Raw genomic sequence first — 19821 nt, forward strand, 5'->3', positions numbered from 1 at the left:
TGTCCCCAGCGCGGTGCCAGGTTCCTGCTGGCCAGGCTGGCGCTGGTGGCATCTGCTATGGTTGGGGCTCTGCTGGCACAGGCCTTGGGCAATGTCCCAGAGCGTGGGGGGAGCCCTCATCCCCACAGAGATGAACAAAGGGGGTGAGATGGCTCCAGACCACCAGAGCCTGGCGCAGGGCTGGGGGTGAGCTGGTGCCCCCCTTCCTCCTCCCCACTTAAAAGTGGTTCTCTCTTCTCTAAAGCTTGTCCGCGTGGGACCATGCAGATGCCACCGCAGGCTGGGGCCCCCATGACCTTGCCTGGAAGCCACATCACCCTGGTGGTACCTCGTGGTACTGGGACACGTGGCCACCGCGCACGGTGGCACAGCCCCAGGCCATGGCGCTGGAGCAGGTGGCTTCTGCCTGGGGGGATTTGGGTGCCGGGAGGCGCCACTGAAGACCTTGGACATGGTGGCAGCCCCCATGGGACTGGCAGTGCCTGTGGGAGGATGGAGGGGCTCCAGCTGGCACCTGGGGGTGCTGGGGGGTGATCAGGGACCCCCCATCCTCAGGTGGAGATCCCAGGGGCTGGGACACAGCCAGACCTGTGTGTGTGTGTCCCCAGGGAGGGGACATGGCCATGGGGTCTCCAAACACCACCCACAACAGGGTCAGCCTTGAAATGGTTTATTAGGACCAGCCCCGGGGCTGTCACCGGGTGTGGGATCAGGGGAGGGGGGTTCACAGTTGTGGGTCTCAGCACCCCAAGATCAGGTTCAGTGTCCCCGGGGGGGCTCAGTGCGGGGCCGGGGGCTCTCCTGGTGCCCCATAGAGCTTGCGGAGGCTGGAGTCCATCAGGAAGTCCACGGTCCTGTGGCAGGAGAAGGGAAGCGGGGCAGCGGGGGGTGTCCCTGGTTAACCGGCTCTGATGGGGTGGCTGGGGTGGTCCCTAATGCCAGGAGCATCCCGGGTGTCACCAAAACCAGGCTTAGGGCCCTACTAACACCCAGTTCCTGGTCATCCCTGTGGGGCTGGACCCCCCCTCAATCACCCCATGCTTCCCCCACCCAGTTCCAAGGTTCCCCTGGGATGAGGAGCGCTCCATGCCACGGGTGTCCCCTTACCTGTCGATGGGGGTGATGATGACGGGGATGGTGGCCAGCCCCAGGGCAGTGGTGGCCCAGCGGCGCAGGGGCAGCGGCCAGCGGGTGAGGGTGCCCAGCAGGGCCAGCGAGGCGGCGCAGAGCCGGTTGATGGTGAAGCCAGGGATGGCCACCGAGGCCAGGCTCTGCCAGATGAACGTGTCCACCACGGCCACCCCGACCCGCGTGGCCTGCGCTGGGTCCTGCACATGCGCCTGGAGGGGGACGAGGGGGGGTCAGGGCATGGGGATGGAGCAGTGGGGGGGGCTGGTGGGGGGGGGTGGCACTCACGGTGGCAGCTCTGCGGCCCTTGTCGATGGCATCGGCAGTCACGTACGCGGTGGCCACGCCGTAGCTGGCCCACACCACCGGCACCGGCACCAGCGGGCGGAAGGATTCACCCACCTCGTTGGCATAACCTGGGGGGCAGCAGGGGGTCAGTGGGGACCAGGACCCCCCGGGCTGTTCCTGTGCCTGCTGGGAGAAGTGAGGACCCACACGGAGGGGTCAGAGCAGATGGGTCACGCGGGACCCCGCGGCTGTCGGTGACCAGCACCGGTGCCGGTGCCTGTGCCCAGTCCCCAGGGGCAGTGCAGGGTCAGCACGTGCTGCTGGCGCACAGTGCCAGGACCAGTGATGGTGACCGCTGTGCAGTGGCAATGCCCAGTGCCCGGGTGCGCGGCGCTGGTACCCAGTATTGGTGCCAGTGTGCGATGCTGTTATCCAGTGTGGTGGGACAACAGTACCCAGTGCCAGTGCTCGGTGTGTGGTGCTGGTACCCGGTGTCAGTGTCCAAGGGCAAATGTCAGTACTGGCTGCACCGTGCCGGTGTCCGACGCAATGCAGTGCGTGGTGCTGGTGTCTGGTACCCGGTGCCCGGTGCGTGTGCCCAAGGACAAGTGTGCGTGCCCGGTGCCGGTACTCAGTGCATTGTGCATAACCAGTGCCGGGTGTCAGTGCCTGGCACCTGCTAACACAGTGCTGGTGCCTGATGCAACCGCGCTGCCTGACACAGCGCCCGGTGTCAGTGCCTGAGGACAAGCACGGTGCCGGTGCCCGGTCCTTGCGCACTGACCGGTGCCGGTACCCGGTCCATGTGCAGTGCCCGGTGCCGGTACCCGGTCCATGTGCAGTGCCCGGTGCCGGTACCCGGTCCTTGCGCACTGACCGGTGCCGGTGCCCGCCCCGATGTGGTGCCCCCGTGCCAAGTGCCCGGTGCCGGTGTCACGTGCCCGGTGTCACGTGCCCCTCACCCGGTGCCCGCCGCGGTGCTCACCCAGGTACCGGACCCACGTGTCCCGGTAGAGGTCGGGCTCCGCCGCCCCCATGGCGCGCGCGCTCCCACTCCCGCCGCAGCACGAGCCCGCCCCGCCCCTCCGGGGACACGTCACCTGGCCCCGCCCCCCCGGGGCACGCGAGAGGGGCGGGGCGTCGCGGGGCTGCGGGAGGGGAAATAGTCACGTGACGCCCAGCGGCGGTCACATGGCTGGGATATGAGGGTGGGGGGCAATGGGGAGTAGTTACCGGGGGGGGGGGGGGGGCAGTAGGGTCCGGTTATGGGGCTGGGGGGGTCAGCACGGTTTGCTTATGGGGCTGGGGGGGGCGCAGGGTCTGGTTATGGGGCTCGGGGGGCCAGCAGGGCCCGGTTATGGGGCTGGGGGGGGCGCAGGGTCTAGTTATGGGGCTGGGGGGGGGCAGCAGAGTCCGGTTATGGGGCTGGGGGGGGGGCAGCAGGGTTTGGTTGTGGGGCTGGGTGACAATAACCAGAGGTGACCCAGCTCCATCCGTCCCTTTACTCCCCCCACCCCACGCAGCAGTGGGGGCCCAGGAGCCCCCTAAGGCACAGCTGGGGGGCTCCCCGGGGGCTCCCGCCCCTCCAGCCCCGCTCAGCCCCTCCTTGGTCCTTGCGCTCGGGGGCCTCAGCCCCGTCTCCATCCTGGGGCGGCTGCGGCCATCCTGGGGGCTCCGGCAGCCGGGGGGGGTCAGCGCTAGGGGCTGTGGTTGAGGCTCTCCTCGCTGGGCCGGTCCCCGAGGCGCTGGATCTGCTGCGCGGCGGCGGCGTCCGGCAGCAGCACCTCCACGCTGTAGCTCACCCGCTTGGCATGGAGGTAGCTGTAGGTGTTGTCGAAGCGCAGCACGTCTGCGGCGGGGCGAGAACGGGGCGGTCAGCGCCGGGGGGAGCAGCCCGGGGTGCCCCGGGGGGGGGGGGGGGTGCGCTCACAGATGCCGGGGGTGGAGCAGGTCAGGGACCCGTCCTCGGGCACCAGGTGGGAGTTGTAGCGCTGGTTGGGGTACACCTCGGTCATGGCGCCCGCGCGCTGCCGCTCCCCGGCCTTGGTCTTCAGGTACACCCCGAAGCCCACGTCAGCGCCCTCCGTCCGGAACTGCCACCTGCGCCGTGGGGAGAGCCGCGGGGTGGGGACACCCCCAGTGCGCTGTGTCACCCCCGGTGCATTGTGTCACCATTGCACTGTGTCACCATTGCGCTGTCACGCCATTGCATTGTGTCACCCCCAGTGCCTTTTATCCCATCCATTGCATCGTGTCCCCCCATCCCTCTGTGTTCCCTCCATCCCACTGTGTCCCCTGCATCACGTTGTGTCCCTTCATTGCCTTGTGTCCCCTGCATCACACTGTCACCTCCATTGCCTTGTTTCCCGGCATCACGTTGTGTCCCCTCCATCGCGTTGTGTCCCTTCATTGCCTTGTTTCCCCTCCATTACGCTGTCACCTCCATTGCCTTGTGCCCCTCCACCGCTTTGTGTCACCCCCCTTCCATCCATCACATTGCATCTCCCCGATTGCCTTGTGTCCCCTCCATCGCGTTGTGTCACCCCTATTGCATTGTGTCCTCCCCATCGCATTGTGTCCTCCCCATCGCGCTGTCGCCCCCATTGCGCTGTGTCCCCTCCATCGCGCTGTGTACCCCACATTGCATTGTGTCCCCCTTCATTGCATTGTGTCCCCCCCATTGCCTTGTGTCCCCTCCATCACACTCATCCCCTCATCGCATTGTGTCCTCCCCCATCGCCTTGTGTCCCCTCCATCGCGCTGTGTCCCCCCATCGCATTGTGTCCCCCCGATCGCGCTGTCGCCCCCATTGCGCTGTGTACCCTCCATCACGCTGTGTCCCTCCCATCGCCTCGTGTCCCCTCCATCGCGCTGTGTCCCCTCCATCACACTCATCCCCTCATTGCATTGTGTCCCCTCCATCACGTTGGTCCCCTCATTGTGCTGTGTCCCCCCATCCCCGTGGGGTGCAGCCCCCTCCTCACCTGAGGACGCAGCCCGGGAAGAGGATCTCGTACTCGACCTGGTGGGACGAGCCGCGGTTCACCACCACGCTGTGCTCGTACTGCTGCGCCAGCTGGTCCTGCACGTAGTAGTGCTGCGGCACGTCCCCCCCGTAGTTGATCTGCACAGGGGGTGGAGACGGACGTGGGTATGGGGGGGGGCGACCACCCCTGCACCCCCTCAGGAACCCACGGGTGCGCTGGGGCTTCTCCGACCTTGCTCGAGCACTTGGGGTCCCCATCGGGGTCTGTGAGGGTGCCCCCGTACTCCACCGGGATCTGCTCGGGGTCGATGTGCTTCTGCAGGACCTCCTTCCAGTTGGCTGCAGGGAGGAGGACTCGGTGCTTGGGGGGCACAGGAGCGCCGTGGGGAGCCCCAGCGCAGCCACGGCCCCCCCCCCGGTGGACGGGAGGCAGCGGGGGGGATGTGGGGACCCGTGCGATGGCTCCGGACTCACATCCCAGCACCACGACCTTCCTGCGGGTGTCCTCGCTCAGGAAGTGTTTGACCAGGTTGTAGGCGACGGGGAAGATCTTGGGGGCTGGGGGTGGATGGGGGTGTTACGGGGGGGGTCAGCACCCCCCGGTGCGAGCAGGGGCCCCGTGCCCACACTCACCCTTCACGATGAAGAGGCGCTTGAGGGACTCGGGGTAATTCTCCTCGAACATGGACAGGAGCTGTGGGACGGGGAGAGCTCCATCAGCCCCCTCCGCGCACCCCCCACGGGCAGGGACCCCCACCCCAAAACGCTCACGGGGTACAGGGCACAACAGGGGCCTGCTCCTGCACCACGGTCCTGGTGTCGCTGCCACAGCCTCACCTCCCCGTACGTGTCCACCGCTGGCTTCCAGAGGTGCTTCAAGCCCAGGCCCTCGCAGTCGTACACCATCAGCACCGTCTCGATCTTCCTGCCCAGCTGGGATGGAGGGGGGGAGTCAGGCAGGGTCCGGCCCCAGGGATGGGGCTGCAACACCCTGGGCAGAGCCTCCTGCGGGTGTTGGAGTGGGGAGAACGGCACCACGGGCTGGGGCTGGGACACTGGGTGGTGGGGATGGAGTGGGCATGGATTTATGGGGCTGGGGAGGACATTGAGGGGTAGGGACGGGAGCGATGTGGACTTATGAAGCTGGCAGGGACATGATCTGTGGCAGGAGGGACAGGACGTGGACTTGTGGGGCTGGCAGGAACAGACTGGTGGGGATGGACTGGGCATGGAGGGGTGGGGAGGACACTGGGTGGTGGGGCTGGGGATGCCCGGGTGCACGCTATGGGTCAGGCCCCACCTTCCTGCTCTGCTCCTCGCACTCGCGCCGCAGCAGCTCGCAGTCGCGGAACTTGTTCTTGAGCAGGTCCTGCTTGGAGGCCGAGAGCAGCAGCCCCCGCGCGTCCAGCGGCCCGATGATGTCGTACCAGATGGGGCTGCCCTCGCGGTCGTAGCCGCACATCCCGCCCGACATGTACCTGCGGATCACCTGCGCCGCGCCGCCGTCAGCGGCACCCATGCGGATGGGACCCCCCCGGCGCACCCCCCGCGGCCGGGGACACCCACCTCGGGGGCCTCCCATGACACGATGTTGTCGGCGTCCATGTGCTTGCGGAACTCGAGGTGCTGCGGGGGGGGGGGGGCAGAGCTGAGAGGATCTGGGGACCCCCCCATCCCATGGGATGGGGTGCACCCCGCGGGCAGGTCTGAGAACAGGGCCATCTCAGTGACAACCGGGAGCTTGGGGGGGGCCGGGGGGGGTCCTTCTCACCTTGCGGAGCATCGCCTCTGACTTGGGCACATCGAAGGAGCGTGCTGCAGGACAGCAGAGCTCAGCTCCAACGGGTGCTCCAGCCCGGCTCCATCACCCCCAATGCATGTCCCTGGCTCCATCACCCCCAATGCATGTCCCTGGCTCCATCACCCCCAATGCATGTCCCTGGCTCCGTCACCCCCATTGCATGTCCCTGACTCCATCACCCCCATTGCATGTCCCCAGCTCCATCACCCCCAATACATGTTCCTGGCTCCATCACCCCCAACATGCATCCTTGGCTCCATCACCTGCGTCCCCAGCTCCATCACCCCCAACGCGCGTCCCTGACTCCATCACCCCCAAGAGGTGTCCCCAGCTCCATCACCCCCAACATGCATCCCTGGCTCCATCACCCCCAATGCATGTCCCCGGCTCCATCACCCCACGTATCCCCAGCTCCATCACCCCCAATGCGTGTTCCTGGCTCCATCACCCCCAACGTGTGTCCCCCACCCTGGGGTCACCTCGGAGCCACTTGAGGAGGAAAGAGTCGTCCTGTGCGGGCAGCGAGGGCAGCACATCCTGCAGGTTCTCCCGGAACTGCCAGGGAAGAGGGGCTGCTGGAGGGGCCACGATCCCACCGGAAACCCCAAAGCCGCCGCTTTGTGCCCCAGGAGGGCAGGGGCACCCACACCTTGTGCCTGCCACCGCGCATGGCTGGGCCCAAGCACTTGGTGTCCCCGAGCTGGTCCCCTTGTGCGGGGCTGCAGGGAGCAGAGAACCCCAGCCTGGTTTGGGTTGAGGGGACCTTGAAGCTCCTCCAGCTCCAACCCCTGCCACGGGCAGGGACCCCTTGCACTGGAGCAGCTTGCTCCAAGCCCCTGTGTCCAACCTGGCCTTGAGCACTGCCAGGGATGGGGCAGCCACAGCTTCTCTGGGCACCCTGTGCCAGCGCCTCAGCACCCTCCCAGGGAAGAGCTTCTGCCTAAGAGCTCAGCTCAGTCTCCCCTCGGGCAGGTTCAAGCCATTCCCCTTGGCCTGTCCCTACAGGCCCTTGTCCCAAGCCCCTCTCCAGGTTTCTCGGCCCCCTCCACCGGACCATTCCCCATCGCCGCTGGCATCCTTTGGGATGGCACCGCTCCGGTGACACACTGTGGGTCCCAGCTGGGTCCGGGTGCAGGTGCCCGCGGCACATGGCCCAGGTCCCCGCACCAAGCCAGGACCTGCTCTTAATGAGGCCGACGGGATTATCTGCCGCTGAATTAGGTGTAATTAAGCCCGGGATTAGCTCCTTCACCCCGGGAACAAGGTGCCCACGGACGGGCTCCGCAGCTCCGCTTTCCCCCACCCGCCAGCACCGGGGCGGTTTCTGCTCCGTGCCCCATCCCGGCTCCGGCTCCCGGCGGGGTCATCCTGGGCTCGGGGGGGCCAGGAGCCGCGCGAGGATGAAGCCCCGGCGCGGTGGGAGGAACGACCCCGCGGGAAGCCACCCGGGCGCGGCGCCGCTGATCGCGGGGCCGGCCCCAGGGCCACCGCCGGGGCTGACGGCCGCGGCTCGCCCGGACCCCGCGGCGGGGCCAGCGGGAGCGGTGGGGATGGATGGGGCGGGACCGGGGGCTCGGGGCCGCGGTCCCCGCTGGGATGGCGCAGCCGGGACGGGACCGGGCAGCGCCGCGGGGGATGCCGGGGCCACCGGGGCCGGTCCCCGCTCACCTGCGCCAGCGCCTCCGCCTGCCGCGGGCTCAGGTCCCCGACGCGGCCGCTCATGGTGCCGGCCCCGGGGGGGTCGCGCAGCCTCTCCCGGGCCGCGGCGCCGGCGGCCGCTTGCGGAGGCTCCGGAGCGCCGCCCCCAGCCCGCCCCGCCCCGGCCCGGCCCGGCCCGGCCCCGCGGCCTTGGACCCTGCCCGGGCAGCGGCGGGGCACGGGGGGACGGGGCGGGGATGGGGCGTGCGGGGGTCTGCGTGTGGTGCGGGGGTACAGGGGTGTGGGGTATGAGGGGGTATGGGGGGCGTGGGGGGCGTGGGGTTATGGGGCTTAGGCGAGGGTAGGGGCATGGAGAGGATGGGGGTCACAGGGTGATGGGGCTAAGGGGGCCGTGTGTCACCCACGGCCCCATGGACGGAGCCATGCGTGTCCCTCGGAGCTGCGTCTACCCCATGGACCCATGCGCGTCCCACAGAGCCATCTCCATCCCTCTGAGCGGTGACTGCCCCACGGAGCCACCCATATCCCATGAACCCGTGGATACTCCACAGCTCCCTTCCCACCCCACGCGTGTCCCACCACACAGGTCCCACGTGTGTGTCCCCTCCGTGGGGCCATGCTCACGGCAGCAGTGCCCCATGCTCCCATTTTGGGTATCCCACATTGGGGACCACCTTTCCCGGCCCAGCTCCGGAGCCGGATGGGTTTCCGGACTGTTGTTTACAGCAGAGCCAAGCGATGGGGATGTTTTGCTGTGCGGTTAAACCGGCTCCAGTGCTGAGATTAAGCCTCCATCATTACGACACGGTTGGGAGCACCGGGAATACCAGGACACACCCAGACCCGTCCCACTGGGAATGGCACCACACCATGGCCCCTGCACCCGGCCGGTCAGCCGATAATCCCCCAGGAATCCTGTTCCGGCACGTGTGCCGGGTGCACGTGGCTGCAGTGGGGCCACCACGGTGGCACTGCTGGCGCTGCTGGCACGGGCACAGTGGACGGGTGTCAGGGGGGTTTGGGGTACTCGGGTGTTGGGGTGAGCCCAGGCCAGGGCTTGGGGTGCCCCACATGTGTGCGGGGCTGTGCGTGTCCCTGTACACGCGTGTCCTCCTGTGTCCCCATATGTGCTCATGTGTGCACATGTGTCCTCATGTGTACACGTGTGTCCTCATGTGTACACGTGTGTCCTCATGTGTGCGCGTGTGTCCTTATGTGTGCGCGTGTGTCCTTATGTGTCCCCACATGTCCTCATGTGTTCCCACGTGTCCTCATGGGCCCCACAAGGAAGCGGGGCTGTGGGGCCATGGGGGCCACATCCCCCAGCGTGGCACCATCCCTGCCCCTGCCCCTCTCCCGATGCCCATCCCAGTCCCTGTCCCTCTCCCCGTGCCTGTCCCAGTCCCAGACAGTGATGGGGCAGTTTCCAGCCCTGGTGCCTGCCCCTATCCGTATCCCTGTCCCTGTCCGTGTCCTTTTCCCTCTCCCGGTCCCCATTCTGGGTTCCTGCCCCTATCCCGGTCCTTTACCCTGGTCCCGTTTACCCCAGGACTCTTACCCCGTACCCAGACCGGCCCCTGTTATCCCCGTCCCTTATCCCGGCCCCGGCCCCACTCCTGGTCTCGCTCTCGGGCGCCCCCCGGCGGCGCTCGGCCCCGACGGTCCTCCGCGTCGGCAGGGGGCGCTGCGGGGCGCTGCGCGGAGGTGCGATGGCGGCGGTGCGGGCCGCGCTGCTGGCGCCGCTGCTGGCGCTGTGCCGGGCCGGGCCGGGGCCTGCGCCCGCCGCCCGGGTGGAGGTGGCGGTGGCCGGGCCGGGCCCGGGGCACGGCGCCGGCAGCGCGGCCGCGGGGCCCGGAGGCTCCTACACCCTGCGCGGTGCCGTGCTGGGCGCGGGGGACGAGCGGGAGCGGGAGGAGATCCGCGGGCGGCTGCTGCTGGTGAGCGCCGGGGACCGGGCACAGCGGAAGCGGGCGGTGCAGAGCTGGGGAGCGGGGAGCGGGGCACCGGGCAGCGGGGCCGGGCGGGGGCAGTGCGCAGGGAACGGGGCCGCTGGGATGGGGCCATGGGGGGAGGCCGGGACGGGCCCTGTCGCCCCCTGTGCACCGCGGCCGCTGCCCCGGCGGTGCCGCGGCTGCCGGGGCTGGTGCCGCGCTCCTGCTCCTGCCCAGGTGGGGGACGCGGAGCCCGAGCCGGGCGCTGCCGGCAGCTGGATCGGGGTGGTGCCGGTGGGCGAGGAGCCGGCCGAGCTGCCCCGCGGCGCCCGCGAGGAGTCCTTCACCACGGCCGTCGTCAGCAAGGTGCGAGCGCACGGGGCAGCCGCCGGTGCCCGCTCCGCGTCGCATGCGGGGTCCCGGCCGTCGGGGGGTCCCTGGCAGCGCCCCCGGCTCGGCCTCTCCTGGGTCCCGTGTGGTGCTTCAGCGGGGCAGAGCGGCGCCGGGCGCTGCCTGCAGCGGGAGCCCGCTGCCTGTGCTGCCCTCCGAGCCCCTGTCCTGTCCCCGCAGATGAAGCGAGCGCTGGTGCTGGGGGCATCGGCCCTGCTCATCCTGGCGCTGAACCAGAACGCCATCCGGGAGGTAGGGGCGTCCCGCCCGCGGCTCCCCGCGCCGCCCTCGTGCCCTGCTCACGGCTCTTGCTTCCCCCTCTGCTTGCAGCTGGACGTGTCCCAGCTGCTTGCCAAGCCCGTGATCGTCATCCAGTCCTCGGACAACGTCACCAGGCTGCTGGGAGCGCTGCTGCGGTATGGCTGGGGCCGTGGGGCTGTGTCCCGCGCCCCGCCTGGCCGGGCCGCCCCGGGGGTCCTCATGCGCAGCACATGGGCTGGGGGCGAGCTTCAGCAGTGCGGAGCCCACATGGCAGGTTACCAGCACCCCTGGTGCTGTCACTGCTCGTCCCCACCACTGCAGTGATGGGACCCCTCGGTCCTTCCTGCAGGTGGCCAGTGGGGATCGCTGCTGTGGTGTCATGGGGGGACACTGAGGCACGGCACTGGGGGAAGAAGTTGTGCGGGGTCGCTCAGGGCTGGGCAGGGGCAGTCCCCTGGGTGTTCCTCTGTTCCCCACATCCCCCGTGTCTCTGGGAATGGGGGGAGATGCTCCCCGTGCTGGGGTGCTGCAGTTGGATCCTGCTGTGCCCGTGGGATTGACTCTTCCTGCCTTTTGCTCACAGGGGGCTCCGAGCGACAGCCAAGATCACGTACCAGGCGGTGCTGCTGGAGAACCTGGTATGTTGGTCTGCCTTCCTCCTCTGCCTCCTCTTCCTCCCCTCTCCCAGTGGGAGGGCAGGGACTTCCCCCACCGATGGGCTCCTCCTCCCCTCCATACACCCAGCACTGGCAGTGCCATCTCCTGCCTTGCAGGGAGTGACCCTCACGCTGTGGTCAACCTGCGGCCTCTCCCGAGGGGGCCTCTATGGCGAGTGGCAGGGGGTCATCTGCACCGGGGAGAACAGCTCACAGGTCCAGGTATGGTGCCGGCACCGGGGAGGGCTCCTCCTGTGACCGGTTACAGGTGTGGGGCAGTGGCAATGATGGGGATGGGAGTGGAGGGAACCCCCCGTGTGCGGGGCTGCACCCCCAGAGCGTGAGCAGCAGCTCAGGGAGGGGATCCTGCCCCTCTGCTGCTCTCTGGGGAGACCCCCCCCTGCAGCCCTGATCCAGCTCTGGGGCAGCAGCACAAGAGGGACGTGGAGCTGCTGGAGGGAGGCCAGAGGAGGCCATGGGGATGCTGCGAGGGCTGGAGCAGCTCTGCTCTGGAGCCAGGCTGAGAGAGCTGGGCTAGGGCAGCTTGGAGAAGAGAAGGCTCCTGAAGGGGAGACCTGAGAGCAGCTCCAGTGCCTGAAGGGGCTGCAGGAACCCTGGAGAGGGGCTTGGGACAAGGGCCTGTAGGGACAGGCCAAGGGGAATGGCTTGAACCTGCCCGAGGGGAGACTGAGCTGAGCTCTTAGGCAGAAGCTCTTCCCTGTGAGGGTGCTGAGGCGCTGGCACAGGGTGCCCAGGGAAGCTGTGGCTACCCCATCCCTGGCAGTGCTCAAGGCCAGGTTGGACACAGGGGCTTGGAGCAAGCTGCTCCAGGGGAAGGGGTCCCTGCCCATGGCAGGGGTTGGGGCTGGAGGAGCTTTAAGTTCCTTTCCAACACAAGCCATTCCATGATTCCATGTTTCGCTCCCTGGTGCTGTCCCTGCAGAAGTACCTGCAGCAGCTCTGGAACACCATCCTGCTCATCGCCCTGCTCCTCTGCACCGGTGTGATCGTGCAGGCCCAGCGGCAGTCACGGCAGGACCCGTCGGAGCGGGATGCTGAGGTTGGGAATGTCTCCACGCTCTGCTCCTCCCCGGGGTGATGGGCGCCTGGCTCTGACCCTCTGCTGTCCCCGCAGCTCGACCTGAAGCAGCTCATCCACCGGCGGCTCTCGGCGCTGAAAACACGGCGCTACCACCCGGGCAAAGCGCTGCGGAGCCGCGCCTGCGAGATCGATAGCTGTGCCGTGTGCTTGGACCAGTTCCACAAGAGCCAGGTGGGCGCTGGGAGCCCGGAGCCCGCTCTGGGGCTGCCTGTGCTCCTGCCATCCCTGGCAGGATGCTTGCAGGGGCCCAGCTCCGCTCACGTCCGCGTCCCTCCCCGCAGTGGCTGCGGGTGCTGCCGTGCTGCCACGAGTTCCACCGGGACTGCGTGGACCCCTGGCTCCTGCTGCAGCAGACCTGCCCCCTCTGCAAGCGCAACATCCTGGGTGAGAGCCCACCGCCACCACGGGGGTGAGGGCTGGGGGGGAACCAGAGCCCCCCAGCTCCCTGTGCCATCCCCTCCATCCTCCTGCCTTGCAGGGAACTGCTGCCCAGAGAGCTAGCTGGCCTGGTGGCTGTGCTCCAGGGACGGACCCATAGGTGCTCCGGGGAAGTGCAGGGGGTGCTCAGGCAGCAGCACCCGCTGCTGGCACGGGCGCAGCGCTCATCACACTCCAAAGGAGGATCCTGGCGGGCTCTCCCGAATGAGCACGAGTAGAGGGGTGGGGGGTTCCAGTGTGGGGAGGGTGGGGGAGTGGGTGCTGGGAAGGGAATAGGGGCACCCATGGGTGCAGCAGGGTGGGGGGGGTGCAGAGGCTGGGCTGTGCTCTCCCTGCTCATAGTCACTTTTATAGGTCTCTTTGTTTTCTATTCACGGGTGCCTGTGGTGGGGTGGCCCCTGCATGGTGGGGTGCTGGGTGCCAGCTCTGCGGGGTGCCAGCTCTGCTGGGGGCCTCACCACCGAGGGCAGGGCCAGTGCTTTATTTATACTAACTTATTATGAGGGAGGGCATGAAGGGGCTGCAGGGACCCCACATGGGGCCTGTGTCACCGGCCCCGGCTGTGCCGCAGGGGCTGGGACTCACTGGTCTCTATTAAACAGGAAGCGAGGACAGGCTGCTGTGTGTTGTGTTGAGCTCACCAGGTTCCTAATGCTCTCTCGGGGCTGCTCAGGGGTCCCCGGCCCCTCTGGGTGCTGGCAGCACAGGGAGAGCCGCTTCCACGGGCTGAGGGGCTCAGCCTCCTCTCAGCCCCAGCCTTCCTCTTCCGGGCAGCTTGGCCAGTCCCAGGGGAGGCACAAGAGCGTGGGCCAGGAGTGGGCCCCAGGATGAGGCAGTGTCCCTTGGGCAGGGCAGGGGCTGGGTGCTGAGCTCTTCACTTCTGTGTTAGTCTCAGGAGCATTTATTCATCGGCGGTGGCCAGCGGTGTGGGGAGAGGACAGGGGACGGGCTCTGCCTCGGGGCTCAGGGGGGCTCAGCACCAGGCCCTCAGCCACAAGCAAGGGACAGCATCCAGCCTTGCGCATGGGCTCTGCCCAGGGCGGCTTTGCCTGCTGGCTGCTGGGCGCTCGCTGCCTGGTGTTGCCTGTGCATCCCAGTGTCCCTGCGTGTCCCTTTGTCCCTGTGCGTCCCTGTGTCCCTGCGCTGTCCCGGCTGCTCGGTGGCCTGTGGGTGGTGGCAGCAGTTAGAGGGGAGGAAAAAGAGGGAAGGTCCCCAGCTCCTGCCTCTGGGGTCCTACTCACCCCTTGTCCTGCCTGACAGCGTCCCTGCTGCACTGGCTGAGCTGGGACCATAGCTGGCTCTGCGGGATGAGCTGCAGAACGGAAGAGAAGGAGTGAAACTTCCCCACCATGTTCAGCTCCAGTGGGGCTGATGGAGAGGAGGGACATGGAGCTGCTGGAGGGAGTCTGAGCTGAGCTCTTAGGCAGAAGCTCTTCCCTGTGAGGGTGCTGAGGCGCTGGCACAGGGTGCCCAGAGAAGCTGTGGCTGCCCCATCCCTGGCAGTGCTCAAGGCCAGGTTGGACACAGGGGCTTGGAGCAAGCTGCTCCAGTGGAAGGGGTCCCTGCCCGTGGCAGGGGTTGGGGCTGGAGGAGCTTTAAGGTCCCTTCCAACCCAAACCAGGCTGGGGTTCTGGGATTGGTCTTTTGCTACCCAGAGCTTTTCCTGCACGGGCAGTCCCCGGAAGATGGGGACAGCGCCATGGCCCACGGGGTGGTGCTGGGCTCCACAGCCTCTCCTCATGGCACCAGCTCACCCTGGCTGGTGCATCCTCACCTTCAGCACTCCCTCCTGGGCAGCTGCCTTCACCTTGCCCAGCGCAGCGCTGAGCCGCGCATTCTCCTGCTCCAGCACCCCGATGCGGATGTTGTTGGCCTGGAGCTGCCTCTTCATGTCCTCGGTCAAGCTCCCAGTGCCTGCAACCAAAACACAGCATTCTTGTGCTGTGAGCCCGGGCTCAGGCTGCAGCTCTCCTGCCCCCTCAGCACCAGCACGGCTGAACCCATGCAGGCAAACAAAGCCCTGTCCATGCCCTGGCCCAGCTTTATCTCCCAGCCTGGAGGTGGGATCAGCAGTTCCTGTGCTGGGAAGCGTGTTAAGATGGGCTTAGCACCGCGCAGTGCTGAGCCCTGCTTGGCTGTGAATGGCACAGAGGGTGTTGTACAGATAATCCTGATCCCCTGTGAGCCTGGGCACAGCCTGAGGGCAGGAGCCTGCTCCCTTACTCTCAAACTGGGCCTCAGTGGGGACGTGGAGCTCAGGGAAGAAGACCAGGAGCCGCTCCCGCTCCTGCAGCTCCCGCGCCTGCTCCTGCAGCCGGGACGCGTTCTCCTGCAGCTCTGAGACAGCCCGTTCCAGGCGCAGCTTCTCCTGCTGCAGCGCGTCCAGCAGCTCCTGGGTGGTACAAAAGAGGTGCTGAGGTCTGCAGAGAGCTCTCCTGAACTGCGGGATGGTGCAGCATGGGGGAGCCCTGTGGGAGCACTTGGATCCCCAGGGAAAGCATCCTCCCTTCCTTAGGTGGTAAGGATGCCTCATGATGGTGGGAAGTGGGCAGGGATTTAGCTGGAAGGTCCCTGTGTGAGCTGGAAGCAGTAGCACCAGCCAGGAAGGACAGTGCACATCCAGGAACAGGCATGCTGGAGACACGGGAGCAGCCTGAGCAGTCACTTCCCTCTGCTCCTTGGCCATGGAGAAACCCAGTGGAGACTTCCCTGCACGAGGGCTGAGGGATCTCCAGGAGATGGCCCTCATGGCATCCCCTGTCCCACATTCATCCTGCTGGGAAATCTGTGCCCATGGATGTGGGATGGGGCAGGGGGTGGCTCTGGACACCCTCCCAAGGCACAGGGGTCCCCAGGGCAGCCCCCGGGGGTGCTGGGTGCCAGCACTGACCTTCTGCTGCCTGTGCTGCTCCCGGCCCTCCTGGAGCTCCTCCTGCAGTCGGGCCTTGTCCTCCTCGGCCTCCCCCAGGCTGAGCTGCAGCTCCTCCCGCTCCTGGTCCAGGCTGTCGAGCTGCTCCAGCAGCATCCTCTGCTTGGCCTGCAGGGACTGCAGGGGCAGGAGCCTGCTCCGGGGCTGCTGCTGCACCCACACGGTGCTGGGCGACAGCACCCAGGGGCTCAGCCCACTGCCAGGGCAAGGGGAAGCTGGACTGGTACCTCCTGGTGCCTCTCCATGCTCTCCACTTTGGCCTTCTCCTTCTGCAGCTGCGTGGTGGTGGTGCCCAGCTCCTGGCCCAGGCTCTCCTGCTGGCTGCTGAGCAGCTGCACCTTCTCCTCCAGCGCCAGCACCTGGCTCCTGGCCACCATTGTGGTCCTCATCTCCTCCAGCAAGGTGGCCTTGGCGGTCTCTGGGGACACACAGCACCTTCACTGGCCAAAGATGGGTCAATGCCCCATCCCTGGCAGTGCTCAAGGCCAGGCTGGACGGGGCTTGGAGCAAGCTGCTCCAGTGGAAGGGGTCCCTGCCCGTGGCAGGGATTGGAGCTGGAGGAGCTTTAAGGTCCCTTCAACCCAAACCAGGCTGGGATTCTGTGCCCTTTGGTGCAGGCTGGGTGGGAGAAGCCCCAGGACAAGGTGTCCTCAGAGACCCACAACCTCCACAGGCCCTGGCAGGGGGTGGGATACAGCCGCTGTGTGCCCCTGGGGTCCTTACCCAGCTCCTGCACAGCTGCCTGCTTTCCAGCCAGCTCCTCCTTCAAGGTGGAGACTTGTTCCTCCAGCAGAGCGGCTCCTAAAGCAGCACAAGCCTTCAGTAATGAAAAGCTCCTCAAGCCCCTCAGACCAAGGAGGGGACACTGGGAACACCGCTGTACCTCTCTGTAGGTTGTCCTTGGCCCGCTCCAGCCTGCCTACAGCCTCTAAATGCTCTTTGTTCTTTGCTTCCAGGCTCTGCTGAGCCTCCTTCTGCTGCTGCACATGGGTGTCCTTCTCTACCTGCAGCAGCCAGGCCATGTCCTCAACCTGCCTCTGCAGCTTCTCCTTCTGCTTCTCTGACTCCTGCAGCTCAGCCCGCAGCGGCTGGACCTGCTGCAGCAGCATCTGGAGGTGTTTGCTGATCCGGGACAGGTCCTTGCTCTGCTCCGAGGCCCAGTAGCTCACATCGGTAGCAGAGAGGGTCCTTCTCCCTGTCGTGTCCCCCACCACCTCCTGGAACCTGCTGAGGGCCGAGGGGATGTTCTGGCTCTGGCAGATGCTGGTGATGGCTTTGCCCACCTCGTGGAGGCAGCCCTGGATGCTGGTGCAGGTGGCACAGGGTCCTGGGGATGTCCCAGTTGGCTGCATGGGGACGCTGTGGGCAGCCCTGGGCAGGGAACTGCCCGAGGTGCCGCTGGCTGGTGCGAGCACACTCGATGGCAGGCACAGGGAATTGGATGGGGCAATGTCTCGAGAAGATCTTGGCTCCAGAACACTGGGCAAGCAGTGTTTCGGGGGCTCCTTCTCAGGGGTCCCAGCCTGGGGACTGGAGGGCAGTGCAGGGTTCTCCTTCCTGGAAGCCTTCTTCTGGTGGAGAGAGCACAGAACAAAACCAGGGCTCAGATCAAACCATGTTGGCTGCAGATGATCGGTAAGAGCCCAGATACAGAGGAGTGAAACACGGGGAGAGGGCACCCGTGCAGCCAAGGGGCAGTGAGCCCAGAGCTTGCAGGAGGACAGCAGAGCTCCATCACCACCAAAGCACGTGGATAATGGGCAAAACGAATTTACTTCCCCCTTCCGGATGCAGGATGAGGGGGAATTGGGGAATTACATTTTCCCAGCTGCCAGGCAGCTTCCCAGCCTTAGCGGAGCTGTGGTGTCACAGCAGGGAGCTCAGCAATGAAACCCGCTCCCCTTCTTGAGGCCGGCCCTTCTGTCACACCTCTGGCCATGCCAGAGGAATGACTGTGAGGCTTTTCCATGAGCGGAATCCTGGTTTGGTGGTTAGAGGAGGGAGGGGACAGTGTGGGACGGATGTGGTTTGGCACATGGGTCAGTGCTCACAGGCATCTCAGAGGAGGACCTCAGAGCAGTCCCAGTGATGGAGGGGGCTGCAAGAGCCATTTCTGTGAGCCTGCGCCCAGCTCGGGGGGTGTCAGGGCCCCCACATGTCCCACCTCGGCCAGAAGCTGCTGGTAGAAGGCTCCCAGTTTGAGCATGCAGCACCAGTACCTCCTCACAGTCAGCCCTGCAGACATGCCAGGAGCCAGGGCCCGCGCCAGCGGCACCGCTCGGTCGCTCAGCAGCTCCTCTGCATAACCTGTGAAGGTCTGGAGCAGCAGCAGCAGCCTGGGACAGCAACAGAGCACAGCTGAGAGCAACGGGGAAAGGGGCCTGGAAGGGTGCAGGAGGTTGCACTGCTCCCATGCCCCAGACAAAGGGAGCTTGGTGAAAGGAGGGTGCACATCATGGAATTCCAGCCTGGTTTGGGTTGGAAGGGACCTTAAAGCTCCTCCAGTCCCAACCCCTGCCATGGGCAGGGACCCCTTGCACTGGAGCAGCTTGCTCCAAGCCCCTGTGTCCAACCTGGCCTTGAGCACTGCCAGGGATGGGGCAGCCACAGCTTCTCTGGGCACCCTGTGCCAGCGCCTCAGCACCCTCACAGGGAAGAGCTTCTGCCTAAGAGCTCAGCTCAGTCTCCCCTCGGGCAGGTTCAAGCCATTCCCCTTGGCCTGTCCCTACAGGCCCTTGTCCCAAGCCCCTCTCCAGGTTTCCTGCAGCCCCTTTAGGCACTGGAGCTGCTCTCAGGTCTCCCCTTCAGGAGCCTTCTCTTGTCCAGGCTGCCCCAGCCCAGCTCTCTCAGCCTGGCTCCAGAGCAGAGCTGTTCCAGCCCTCGCAGCATCCCCATGGCCTCCTCTGCCCTTGCTCCAGCAGCTCCAGGTCCCTCTTGTGCTGCTGCCCCAGAGCTGGATCAGGGCTGCAGGGGGGGTCTCCCCAGAGTGCAGCAGAGGGGCAGGATCCCCTCCCTGAGCTGCTGCTCATGCTCTGGGGGTGCAGCAGTTCTCTTGTGACCCACCTCAGCCTTACTCACCCACCCCTGAGCAGTACTTGGGAGGATAAAAACCCTCCTGCAGCTGTCAGCCTGCAGTTCAGCTCTCCCCACCTATGACATCCATACGATAGACATCCATATGAAATCCATCACCCATGGCTGCCAATATCCAACCCAAGAGCTCTGCAGGAAGGGCTCCCCTGGTAAAACGCAGCCGTATTTACTTCACCCTCCTTGCAAACGGTGCTTTTGCCTCCCTGGCCTGGAGACCCAGCTGTACCCGAGGGGTTTCCAAGGTTTCAGGGGGCATTTAAGGAGCCTGCCCCTGTCCGCCCATTGCCCTGCGCAGAGCAGTGCCAGGGCTCGCTCTGCTCCTTTGCAGGCAGCATTTGAGCTCTGTGCAGGGCAAGGAGTTGGGGTTTAACCGCAGAGCTGCGGAGCACGAGGTGTCAGCACCCTGCCCATCACGGAGCAGAGCCGCAGAGCCCCGGACGGCCCGGGCACCCCACCGCGGCACCCGGCGGGCCGTACCTGTCGATGAGCAGCTCCAGCAGCAGCACGTGGCCGTGCTGGCTGACCTCGGGGTCGCCGGGGCTGTACCGGTACCGCTCCAGCAGCGCCGCCACGTCCAGCTCACACGAGACCTGATCCGGGAACTTCCAGGAGGGGGCTCGCACGGCGCCGGCCCGCGAGGACACGTCGGCGATGGCGGCCTGCAGGTCCCGCAGGTCGGCCCGCAGGCTCTCCATGCAGCCCGGGTGGCCCAGGAGGTGCGCCATGCTGGGCGGCACTGCTCCGGGCCGGGCGGGGGCAGCCTGCGGGGGCCGGAGCGGCACAACGGGCCCCTGGGCTCGGCTGCTCCGGGGAACCGGGGAGGGGTCCCGGGGCCGGACCGGGGCCTGTACGGGACCGACACAGGCGCCGGCCGCTGCTATGGCAACGGAGGCCGCGGCCCCTACAGACCACGCCCCGGTGCAGTCTAACCAATCACAGACCACGCTCCCCGCAGACCACGCCCCCCTCCTGGTGCGGACTACCCAATCACAGGCAAAACACCGCCCCACCTCAGGCCCCGCCCCTAGCGCAGACCATCCAATCACAAGCCAAGCCCCCAGTTCAGGCCACGCCCCCATAGCTGTCACCCAATTGAGGCCCACGCCTCCACCGCAGACCACACCCCCAACACAGGCCCCTCCCCTCGCTGTGGTCCGCA

General features: G+C 66.7%; 4 protein-coding genes across 11 annotated transcripts; 1 reads left to right on the plus strand and 3 right to left on the minus strand.

The window, feature by feature from the left end:
- Positions 1-654: 654 nt before the first annotated feature.
- MTFP1 (mitochondrial fission process 1) lies at positions 655-2508 on the minus strand. Of its 2 annotated transcripts, none has more exons than XM_065692175.1 (4): positions 2402-2508; positions 1417-1544; positions 1108-1340; positions 655-854 (listed from the first exon to the last, which is right to left on the minus strand). In XM_065692175.1, exons 1-4 carry the CDS (start codon positions 2451-2453, stop codon positions 779-781), a joined length of 489 nt encoding a protein of 162 aa, XP_065548247.1. In that variant the 5' UTR covers positions 2454-2508; the 3' UTR covers positions 655-778. The 2 variants fall into 2 exon arrangements, with proteins under 2 accessions (XP_065548247.1, XP_065548248.1); XM_065692176.1 differs by having other exon boundaries at positions 1417-1599; positions 2379-2496.
- Positions 2509-2904: 396 nt separating this feature from the next.
- SEC14L2 (SEC14 like lipid binding 2) lies at positions 2905-8020 on the minus strand. Its single transcript, XM_065692174.1, has 12 exons — positions 7872-8020; positions 6683-6758; positions 6174-6217; positions 5969-6028; positions 5703-5891; positions 5240-5335; positions 5036-5096; positions 4877-4960; positions 4635-4741; positions 4401-4540; positions 3347-3516; positions 2905-3265 (listed from the first exon to the last, which is right to left on the minus strand). Exons 1-12 carry the CDS (start codon positions 7923-7925, stop codon positions 3114-3116), a joined length of 1233 nt encoding a protein of 410 aa, XP_065548246.1. The 5' UTR covers positions 7926-8020; the 3' UTR covers positions 2905-3113.
- Positions 8021-8717: 697 nt separating this feature from the next.
- Positions 8718-13255, plus strand: RNF215 (ring finger protein 215). Of its 2 annotated transcripts, XM_065692173.1 has the most exons (11): positions 8718-8752; positions 9412-9799; positions 10031-10159; positions 10364-10435; positions 10514-10599; positions 11028-11082; positions 11218-11322; positions 12044-12160; positions 12236-12373; positions 12484-12586; positions 12681-13255. In XM_065692173.1, exons 1-11 carry the CDS (start codon positions 8733-8735, stop codon positions 12701-12703), a joined length of 1236 nt encoding a protein of 411 aa, XP_065548245.1. In that variant the 5' UTR covers positions 8718-8732; the 3' UTR covers positions 12704-13255. The 2 variants fall into 2 exon arrangements, with proteins under 2 accessions (XP_065548245.1, XP_065548244.1); XM_065692172.1 differs by lacking the exon at positions 12681-13255 and having other exon boundaries at positions 12484-12630.
- A 263-nt stretch (positions 13256-13518) lies between these two features.
- CCDC157 (coiled-coil domain containing 157) lies at positions 13519-19551 on the minus strand. Of its 6 annotated transcripts, none has more exons than XM_065692166.1 (10): positions 19140-19551; positions 17734-17905; positions 16453-17137; positions 16293-16370; positions 15797-15987; positions 15531-15686; positions 14864-15032; positions 14415-14554; positions 13882-13952; positions 13519-13804 (listed from the first exon to the last, which is right to left on the minus strand). In XM_065692166.1, exons 1-10 carry the CDS (start codon positions 19385-19387, stop codon positions 13546-13548), a joined length of 2169 nt encoding a protein of 722 aa, XP_065548238.1. In that variant the 5' UTR covers positions 19388-19551; the 3' UTR covers positions 13519-13545. The 6 variants fall into 6 exon arrangements, with proteins under 6 accessions (XP_065548238.1, XP_065548240.1, XP_065548237.1 ...); XM_065692168.1 differs by having other exon boundaries at positions 15531-15677; positions 16453-17140; XM_065692165.1 differs by having other exon boundaries at positions 16453-17140.
- Positions 19552-19821: the final 270 nt, after the last annotated feature.

This window comes from Lathamus discolor, chromosome 12 (genome assembly GCF_037157495.1).
Source record: "Lathamus discolor isolate bLatDis1 chromosome 12, bLatDis1.hap1, whole genome shotgun sequence".
NCBI lineage: Eukaryota > Metazoa > Chordata > Aves > Psittaciformes > Psittacidae > Lathamus > Lathamus discolor.

Excerpts from the sequence above, each read along its gene's own strand:
- MTFP1 (XM_065692176.1), bottom strand. The coding sequence starts at position 2,453 with ATGGGGGCGGCGGAGCCCGACCTCTACCGGGACACGTGGGTCCGGTAC. Across the intron at positions 1,600-2,378 it reads AGCACCGCGGCGGGCACCGG|GCACAGGAACAGCCCGGGGG; the intron begins GTGAGGGGCACG and ends TTCTCCCAGCAG. Across the intron at positions 855-1,107 it reads ATCATCACCCCCATCGACAG|GACCGTGGACTTCCTGATGG; the intron begins GTAAGGGGACAC and ends CTCCTGCCACAG.
- SEC14L2 (XM_065692174.1), bottom strand. The coding sequence starts at position 7,925 with ATGAGCGGCCGCGTCGGGGACCTGAGCCCGCGGCAGGCGGAGGCGCTG. Across the intron at positions 6,029-6,173 it reads CAGAGGCGATGCTCCGCAAG|CACCTCGAGTTCCGCAAGCA; the intron begins GTGAGAAGGACC and ends CCCCCCCCGCAG. Across the intron at positions 5,336-5,702 it reads GCGAGGAGCAGAGCAGGAAG|CTGGGCAGGAAGATCGAGAC; the intron begins GTGGGGCCTGAC and ends CCTCCATCCCAG.
- CCDC157 (XM_065692165.1), bottom strand. The coding sequence starts at position 19,387 with ATGGCGCACCTCCTGGGCCACCCGGGCTGCATGGAGAGCCTGCGGGCC. Across the intron at positions 17,906-19,139 it reads CTGGAGCTGCTCATCGACAG|GCTGCTGCTGCTGCTCCAGA; the intron begins GTACGGCCCGCC and ends TTGCTGTCCCAG. Across the intron at positions 16,371-16,452 it reads CAAGGACAACCTACAGAGAG|GAGCCGCTCTGCTGGAGGAA; the intron begins GTACAGCGGTGT and ends GTGCTGCTTTAG.
- RNF215 (XM_065692172.1), top strand. The coding sequence starts at position 8,733 with ATGGCCCCTGCACCCGGCCG. Across the intron at positions 10,436-10,513 it reads ACCAGAACGCCATCCGGGAG|CTGGACGTGTCCCAGCTGCT; the intron begins GTAGGGGCGTCC and ends CTCTGCTTGCAG. Across the intron at positions 11,323-12,043 it reads AGAACAGCTCACAGGTCCAG|AAGTACCTGCAGCAGCTCTG; the intron begins GTATGGTGCCGG and ends CTGTCCCTGCAG.